General features: G+C 42.0%; 1 protein-coding gene across 1 annotated transcript; it reads left to right on the forward strand.

The window, feature by feature from the left end:
* Positions 1-453: 453 nt before the first annotated feature.
* On the forward strand, positions 454-7,246 carry LOC116257770 (protein TIFY 10a-like). The gene is made up of 5 exons (XM_031634745.1): positions 454-755; positions 3,995-4,172; positions 4,744-4,913; positions 5,060-5,117; positions 6,760-7,246. Exons 1-5 carry the CDS (start codon positions 575-577, stop codon positions 7,007-7,009), a joined length of 837 nt encoding a protein of 278 aa, XP_031490605.1. The 5' UTR covers positions 454-574; the 3' UTR covers positions 7,010-7,246.
* The last annotated feature ends 2,288 nt before the right edge of the window (positions 7,247-9,534 follow it).

Raw genomic sequence — 9,534 nt, forward strand, 5'->3', positions numbered from 1 at the left:
TTTTCAAATTATTTAAACATTTGTTTTCCTAGAATTTATAAAAGAAAAATGCATCGTAACGCGTTTTCCTTGTTATGTCGCAGCCTAACACCAGATGCTGTGTTCCCGCGGCTAAACCAGATAGACATTTTTGCCCCTTACAAGCGATCTTTTCCCGCTTTGGTTTTTGCCCTTGTATGAGACTTCCATTTCAGCAGTAACAATATTTTTGTCTTCCGGACCTAACACCCGGTCCTTTTGTTGGGGACCACAGTGGATAAACTGCTCCAACAATTAGACGCTTTTCTGAAAAAGTAACGAGCTACGACCCGTTTATATGAATAATATAGATTTTATTGGGGCATTTAAGTAAATTAGGACTGCCCTTACGGAGAAAAAGAATCACGTGCGCAAGAAAAACGTGTTGCTCGTGATGGATTTGAATGAAGCAGAAGCCTCCTTCACACGCTTACTAAACACGAGTTTCAGAGAGAGGAAAAGAGAGAGAGAAAGAGAGAGAGAGAGAGAGAGGTGGGGAGAAGAAGAACTCTGCAATTTCCGAGCGGAAGATCTTGGTTTTGTGTTGCGACGGAGCATGCCGACGGCGTCGGAATTTATGGACTCCGGGAAGTTTTGCGGTCGCGATGGGGAGGGGAAGGCCGGAGAGCGGTCCAGCTTCGCGTGGACGTGCAGTCGCCTGAGCCAGTACATCAGAGAGAACGGGGGTTTCGGGGACCTGAGTCTCGGCCTCAGCTTCAGCACCGATATCGCTGCTGGTATTTTTATCATCTCACTCTCCGAATTCATCCGAGTTTATTCCTTTTTCTTCATTTTCTTTTGCTTTTTCTTCTGGTGGCGAAAAGGTACTTCTTGTTTCGTCTCGTTTTGCCTGAGTTTCTTCCGTTCGTGTGCTTTTTCCCGTGGAATTTCGCTTCTTCGAGCTACGGTGTCGATGTAGTTATGGGAATGTTCGTGATGATCCGTATCCGTTTCGGTAGAAGTTTCCTTCTCCTGAGGGTTTGGTTGGGGGCAATCGAGGGAGATACCTGATTCTTGATTGAATTCGAGAGATTTTGTTGCGCTTCAATTCTTTTTCTCGACAAGTTCTTTATGATGTATCTGCGCTTTTGTCTTCGATTTCGGATCGAATGTGCTTCCGTCTGGAAGCCCCATCTCCACGAGATTCTTTTCCTTCCTCCCTCCTTCACCTCTCTGTGTCTCGGGCCCGTGATTTGTTTCCTTAGGCATTAGCTTTCTTGATACTTCTTGATGTTTTCCGTGATTTTTACGGTCTTTGCAGGGGAATCTTGCCCGGAATCGCCTTTATGATTCTACTAGTCATTGATCTGAAAGGTTTTCCTACAAAACAAAAAGATTCTTGCGATATTTCTTCTTTCTGTTTTCCACAACGAGTCTGGCCGGCATGTGTATTTTCCGGGGGCGTAACTTTAAGCTCGTTCCCGTGGGCTTTGGGTATATCTCTGGCGGAGCGAAGCTTTGCGGCGATTCACCCTCCCGGAGGACTCTTTTTCGAGCCCAATCCAAGGAATGGATGTGCCGGGACTCCGTAGTCTTCCGATCTCCCCAATTCCCCCGTTCCGACCCAAAGTCCGGCTGCTCTTTTTGTCCATCGTCAGCACAAAAGATCGGGAAGGATTTTCCTTTTTTCTGCTTTCGTTTTCGGGATCGAAATTGCGTTCAACACGATCCAGTCCGTCTCGTCGGTGGGTGGAGTTCAGATAAACGCGACCGGACAGTCGGTAATGGAGAGGGTGGTTGGGGATTTCGCTACACTGTCAGATCTAGTTCGGCAAACTGGGCAGGTTCATCTCTACTGCGGTTAGTAGAGAAGGGACTGGGGATTCTCTGCCTTCCTGTGTTGAAGGTGTTGGCTTGATTCACCAACGAATGGGGGGAATTTGTCTGGTTCTTACTCTATTTCCTTTTTGGCGGCTCCCTCCCTCTATACCCCTCTTCATCACCTCTTCATCAGGATCTCAGATCCATAAATTTAAGTTCACTTCCATTCAACCTTAAATCCACTGTTCTTTTACATGTACATCTTTTAATGCATCATGGAATCTTGCATCCAAGAATCTTAGATCTGAAGTTATCAACGGTTCAGAAAATGAGCAATTTTACAAAATTTTTGGAAAGAAACTATATTTTGCTTCTCAATTAAATTGTCTTACAGCAACATGCATTTCGTCTGGTTTGTAACTTTGTAGATGAAAAAAAAAAACCGAAAAAGTGCGATCATTTTTTTAACAATGGTAGTAATATATAATATGATTATCCTGATAATAAATAATAAATAAGTAATGTTTGGAAAGTCCGGCTTGCAGTATAAATGGCGTAGGAGACGGAAGATGTTTGGTGGGCAGTTGTTCTTGCCCACTGTTCTTAGAGATGTTAACGGATTTAATTCTGATCATATATGTTTTTAATCATATCCACTTTTTTTAGATGTTTATACATTCAATTCAAATACGAATAAAAAAAGTTATATCTGAACATGAATCCAAAATTTGACTTTACAATCTGAATTCTATTTTTATATTTATATCTGAATATGAATTTTGAGCCAGATTTTGCTAATTTTTAAAATGAAATAGCATTAGATATAAGATATTTGTTTAAAAATGAATTAGATTTGAATCTGATCATATATCTATGTATATCTGTATTCGATTTCGAATCCGATCCAATGTCACTTATTAAATTTAAATTCAATCTGATTTCTTAATCTGATATATATATATATATATTTTTCATATTCATTTTTTGAGATCGAATTAGATGAATATTCAATTTAAATTGGATATATTAACATCCTGGTCAACGTGCAGCTACCTTTATTATCTATCTAACAAATAATGAACATAAGAGAAATCTAAAATAGTTGTAATGAAATAAAAATGTACATGATTAAAAAAAAAAACTTTTTAGATATGAAATACTTGTGACTAGGTCCGGCTGGATCTAGCAGGTCCACTCGTTTTTGGTTAGACGCAGGAAAATGTTCCGACTCTCTAAACCGTTTCCTCGCTGTACTCCGGAATTGATGCGCATGGCAAAATCATTTACGGGCGTTGCTGTCTTTAGTTCTCTGCCAATTAGGATTTGATTTTTTGGATAATGAACAAATGAAGGCTTGGGTTCGGTGGTAGAACCCACGTGTTGTTGGTGGGAACAGCGGTTTGTTTGACGGGGAGTCTTACTTTTAACACTTCTGGAAGCACGGACTTGTCGGGTTGTAGTGAAATGAGATGTGATGCTGGATTGGTCAGTAAAAGCGCAAATGCGCTCCAACTCTGTAAGAAAGACCGTAAAACTTCTATAAGATGGCAAAATATATAACAAATTTCATCCACTTATTCATATACTTCGTCCCTTAATTGCAATGGCTAACTTTCAAAGGACTGAAAAGTAGACGTGGTTTTATTGTGTTAAAATGGTTGTGCGTATTTTTTCTTTTTAATGTCGTCCCTTCCAAGACTGCAAACCCGGAACGGTTGGACGGCACTGTACTGCCCTGGTCCGACAGTTCGGCGCTGCAGCGAATTAGAGGTTGTCTCGTTGCCGTTGTGTTAGACGCGCGGAACGGGGAACAGCAAGTTGCACACATTAAATCTGGTCGTGAGGGCCATGTTCTTATACCAATACCATAAAAGAAGAGGTAACCAGCTAGGGCGGATACAGTTCTCAATGACCAACGGACCACCTAGTGTACGGATAGCGGATGACATGGGAAAGGAGGGGCCTTCGATGCTCCTCCGGTTCAAGTAACAGTGTCCTGAGCTTCTCTCTCTCTCGCTCTCTTCGCAACACCGTTCGTGATTCGTGGAAATGCGTCAACTGTGCACCGACCAAAAGCGTCCTTTGTCCTTCACGGCCTCGTGGCGTCCCCATCTCAAAGGACGAATTAGTGATGCTCTTTCTCTTTTTTATTGAAAACGCAGATGAGTTTCCTGTCCTCAGCACTTCGTCTTTTTACCTTTTGCAATTGTTGCAGTCATGCCAGAGACAGCTGGACTCTGCCCTGCAGCTGTCTTAACTCAGGGAGTGACTACGGAGACGGAGCAGCAGGCCGCGGATGAAGCGGAGGGCAACTCGCTTGCGCTCTTCCCTCAGCACACTGGCTTCGGTGGTATCTCCGCCGCCGAGAAGAGTCTCGGCCGCAACTCAGCAGGGTAATCATCTCTCTCTCTCTCTCTCTCTCTCCCTCTCTCTCTCTCTCTCGCGTCGACGCCACCGGCTCCGGACTGACAATCGGTGGGTGGTAGACACCCATACTTCTGATCCGAGTACCTGTTCTGGATCCGATCCAGACACCTGAACTGGTTTGGTAACCCAGCAAATCCATGCTCCTATCCGCAACACATACAACGGTAATCCGAGCGAGACCAGGTAAACGAATTTGGCCGGAGTTGTTCTAAAGAAGGCCTGAACCGACCCATTCAGCAATTAAGAGACGGTTAGATCATAGATGACTCGAAAGGGGGTCGTTTCCTTGTAATTTGGATCGATCATCGCGGAGATCGACCGTAACCTGGGGGTCGCTTCCTTGTAATTTTGCTCGATCATCGCAGGAATCGGCCGTAACCTGGGGGTCGTTTCCTTGTAATTTGGATCGATCATCGCAGGGATCGACCGTAAACCTGTGGGTCGTCGATATATCTGTTGTATTGCCCTTCTGGAAATCTAAATGGGATCAAAAAGGGGTTCTGATGGCAGCTGCATTTCGAACGAAAAAATTGGCAGGCTAGCGGGGAAGGATGGAGGAGGAGGGACGGCACAGATGACGATATTCTATGGCGGTAAGATGGTGGTATACGACAACGTGCCAGCAGAGAAGGCCGAGGCCGTCATGCATTACATTGGCAACGGTAACGCCCCAAAGCTGCAGCTTGCCACCAAGACGAGTGCTTGTGGTACGCCCTGTTTCTTCGCTTCTTCTAAGTCGTTGTTTTCTCTTTAGCGTTCAATTTGATGCGTTACGGTGGACGTCTTTGTTGAAGTTTACAAAATGCGCAACCTGGTAAACGTCAGCTCATTTGATGGTTTTGTTTTGTTTCAGACCTTCCTCTCGCAAGAAAGGCCTCGCTTCAACGATTTCTCGAGAAGAGAAAGGACAGGTTTCTCTCTCTCTCTCTCTCTCTCTCTCTCTCTCTCTTTTGTTTGACCGTCTGGTGGGAGGAATATAAACTTCTGGGTCTGGATCTAGACCTCCAGACCGTTGCCTTGTAAGAATATGTGTTTCACGTGGCTCGCTTGGAGCTGTGCCGGCTTGGGTGGAGGCAGGACGAGGGGGTTTCAAGAATCCAATTTTCATGTGCACTACGTAGCCCTCTCGCAAACTTCATAAATAGCATTTTGAATTTTTTTGGAACTTACTTTGCTTATAATTTTGAAAAGCGATCACTTTTTTAATTTTGTTTTAGTACAGACTACACTTCCTAAAAAAAAAAAAATTCCCAAACGAAAGTTTGAATAAATTTCTCTCTAACTTGAAGAAATCTTTTTTCTAAGTTAAATCATATTTAATTTTTTTCACGCCTATCAAGTTTTAATATGCCACTTCCAAAGGTAAAAATAGAGGTAGAAGACAATACTGAAAAGAATTACAACCGAGTTTTGCCGCAGCTCATGTTAATGGACTTCACTTCCAGCCATTATTTGACAGTTTCTGTGAACAGTCCGACGCTTGCTAGAATAATTAGAAAATATTGTCCCTCCCAAGCAAAGTTCGGCTGGGAAATGGAAAATGCCCAAGTGTCGCCGCCGAAGCGTCCGGTCTGTGGGCGATCGTTGCCACACTGTCTTGGTTCCGACTGCCTAAGCATTTGGCTCGCTAAGCGACGCATCATTGAGTGGGAAGCGAGTCCGGACTCTGGATGAGGACTCCTAGTAACGAATGCGGCGTTGCTTCTTCATACAAAAGGGGGACGCTTTTTATGCCGATAGCATGTGTCCACGAGGTTTCATCAAGTGCTGGTGGGTCCCTGCACATGACGTGTTCATAGAAGGGAACTCCTGAACCACTCGGGCCGGCCGCCACTATCAACGTGTAGCTGAGCCACACTATGCTTGGCCACTTTCAGTTATAACTTTTGTTCAACTGCTACAATATCAAAGATCTATGTTCTTTCGAAAAGTTTTTCACACGAGTAATACTTACTGTAATACCCATATAAGAGCACGAGATGGCTTTTCAGGAAGATACTGTTTTAAGTTTGTCGATATTCTAAAATTTTATACTAACTTAAAATCTTATACTATTTGAAGATTTTGTCTCACCAGTAGCTGCAATAATGTTGGGACCTATCACGCCTTATCAGTCTTCTACTGGTCTACGTTTCCTTTTTTTTTTTCCTCTCTCGAGAGTTTAAGATGAAGTTATCCTCATGTGAGCAAAAGCTCTTTGATATTTCGGAAGCCCAAGCTGTTGCAGAATCCATTAAGATTGAGCAAAGCAATTGCTGACCAGCGGCCTTTAAAAAGATGACCTGGAAACTGGAAGTTGGTTTTGCTCAACCTGAGCAAGTGTTGTATCTTCCCAAAGTTATGAGGAGATGGCGTGGGCGATGGCACAAGATTTCTGTCATGTGGTGTTCTTTAGTGAATCTAGTAGCTGTGCATTATTAGGCACGATTGTTTAGTTGACGACAGATTTACAGGAGTTTAACAGGATTGTTTGCAATTGTAGAAGATGTTGCTGTTTTTGGTTTTCTTGTGCAACTCTTTGTTTGTTCAAATGCCTTAACTCTTCTGCCTCAGGCTTAGAGCAAAGTCTCCCTACGAGATGAGCAACTCTTCGTCAGCATCTCTCACAAAGGAGGAGCTTCAACATAACAAGGACACATCAGGCCTGTCGGAATCTGCTTTCCCCGTTTGTCTGGGGCTCTCACAGGCTTCTGAGTTATTCTCCGGCAAGTCATGGCCTGGGAGGAGCCCAAACGCACAGGGATTCAAGCCCTATGGGCTGCATTTGCTACCACTTGATCCTCCAGGCCCGACCATCTCTTGACTGTGGCCCGGTCTTGAATATACTTCACTTAATTTGCCTGCTACACCCGAGTCGCAATGCCTGTGCTGGACGATCTAGTGATCCTGACTCTGAAATATGATTGTTTATGTTTAAATGTGGTAACTATTTTTGTGATATGACTGGACTTATGTTGACCGGTTAATTAAGTTATATGTTCGAGAAGATGAACTTTTATGTATATGCTACTCCTTTACATGAAAACAGTAGTTTCCATCATACTTGGCGGCCTATCTGAATAAATTGATCGCAAAATCGTTATGCTAATTATTAGGGTAGTTAGTATTTCATCAACATTTTCATGGGATACACTATTGCACATTCAATCTGTTTCTTTATCCCCTTCCCCCTCCCCCTACATCTCTTTCAACTGCTATAGTCGCAGTAGATTGGGTTGGTGGTTCCGTGTACCCATCGGGGAATGAAGGAGGGAAGCTCTTCAACTCCCTGCTTCCTGAGAGCTAGAATTTGATGCCTCGTGGATTGCTTGAAGACATGTTGGCACCAATACATCTAGAGGCCAAGGAGTGGATATATTACAGGCTACTCCTGAGCGTAGAGACATGTGCAAGGCGGACAATTTTCTTCGTAGTTTTAGAAAGGTTTAGTCCCGGGTTATGTGTGCGTGTGTGTGTTAATAACTAACATCATGGGAATGAAGTTTAAGCTTTATTTTTCCAATCAGATGAGCAAAAAGTTGCAGATTTATTCCCAACTAATTCGGTGTCCAACTTTTTGTGAAAAGAAAGGTGGTGCCAAATGGGTCTCCTAAACTTTTTTTAGTTTATTACGATGATTAAGGCTACTGTCAGATATTTCAAAAATCTTTCTTTATTTATGACAAAAACAAGTAAAAAAAATCAGGATTGAAAATGTCGACAAAAAAAATATCTCACATTTTTTTGCGGGATTTTTGGTGATTATTAGTTTCTCATTTATTTTATTTGTCTCTAACTTTAAGGATTTTTTTTTTATTTTTAAAAAATCTGCCAAGATGTTTTCCAAATTTTTCTAAAAAAAAAAACAATTTCATTGTAAAATAACTGAAAAAAGGCTTGCCGATATATTGTTCCAAGTTATTTTTGACAATAATTAAGGTATAGTATAGTAGAAGGTGGCCCATATACCCATCAAGAAAAGCACATGTAATTGAAATCGTGACAAACCTAAACAGCTCATTGACAAAACACGCCACGTGCCGACCACTCTTTTACAACCTAAAATTTTTGGAAGATGCTTGTGGGCTCGGAGATTTTTCGAAGCCTTGTTCTTCTAAAAGCGGAATTGAATCACTTTGAGCCACAAAATAAAGTCGAACTAAGTCACGCTCATGTGCTGCCCAGATAATGCAATAAGATAGAACTGCAAAAGCCTTGAATCATGCTGGGACCTGTGAACAGGACAAAACATGGATCATATCTTTCCTCAAGTTGCGTGTGCGATGTTCTATGCTCAATAGACAATCCACAAGAGTTGGATTTCCGTGTCCCCTCCTTAATAAAGATGATTAAGCTTCCTTGTCAGCTAGAGGTTGTGCAAAGAACCTTCTTAACCAGAGAGCATGTGTGAGCCTAAGTATTCTATTACATGCATTTGATTCTTACCGAAACTCTACACGTTGGATGAGTCTTAAAGCCTAAGGATCAAGAGCGGTTCGTTCACATACCTTAGGGGCCGCTTGGCACCCATAACAAATTGTTTTTATGCAGTGATTCTGCCTCAAAATTTGGGGCAGATTCATGGAACTTGCCCCACATTTTAGACAGTTACTCTTACACTGGCTTTAGACCCTTGGTCCAACATATCCCAACCCATCTGCTAGTAGTTTCAGTTTGTGCTCAAAAAAGTTAGGAACCATGACAAATAATCAATCAACAATCCTTTTATAAGTCGTCCAAGATTCTTTACATTCTTAGATATGAAACTAAACTTTTAGGGTATTATTATTTACCCTCCTTAAGACACATGTACTTGTATGTATGGAACCCTAAGTTCAGTGTTGAACCAATTCTGACACCACTGTAATGATCTGATTTATTTTCACAATGAACCTGTGGTCCAGAGGTCGTTATGATAGGAGCCGAGCAAGCTTTTGAGAAAGAAAAGAAGCCTTAAACTACTTACCTGCGAATGTCATTTGTCCTAGAGAAGTATTGTGAGTTTGATGGAGCTACCAGTCATTTATGACAAAAAGAAAATTCAATATGAAGTTTCAGACGGCTGTTAGTCTATTTTAGACTCAAGAAATTGATAAATACTAATCACAGTACAAGAAAAAAAAACCTATATCGTGGTGTAGACACTATTCCATGTAGACGATTTCTTCGGTCGCCAAGGATGCTAATATAAATATCTATTCTAGTGATATAACTCGTGCATATAAACCATTATTATTGTGGAGAAAAAGTCACCTATAGATCTTTTACTAGTGAATCAAGCCACCACTATAGTTTGAACTTCAAGGCCCCTCAAGAGCCTAGGCAAAAGAGGGGAAAAAAGGAAATTAC

This window comes from Nymphaea colorata, chromosome 7, assembly GCF_008831285.2.
Source record: "Nymphaea colorata isolate Beijing-Zhang1983 chromosome 7, ASM883128v2, whole genome shotgun sequence".
Lineage (NCBI taxonomy): Eukaryota > Viridiplantae > Streptophyta > Magnoliopsida > Nymphaeales > Nymphaeaceae > Nymphaea > Nymphaea colorata.

Coding starts and splice junctions, on each gene's coding strand:
- LOC116257770 (XM_031634745.1), top strand. CDS start 575: ATGCCGACGGCGTCGGAATTTATGGACTCCGGGAAGTTTTGCGGTCGC. Junction 756..3,994: donor CAGCACCGATATCGCTGCTG/GTATTTTTATCA, acceptor CAATTGTTGCAG/TCATGCCAGAGACAGCTGGA. Junction 4,173..4,743: donor CTCGGCCGCAACTCAGCAGG/GTAATCATCTCT, acceptor AAAAATTGGCAG/GCTAGCGGGGAAGGATGGAG.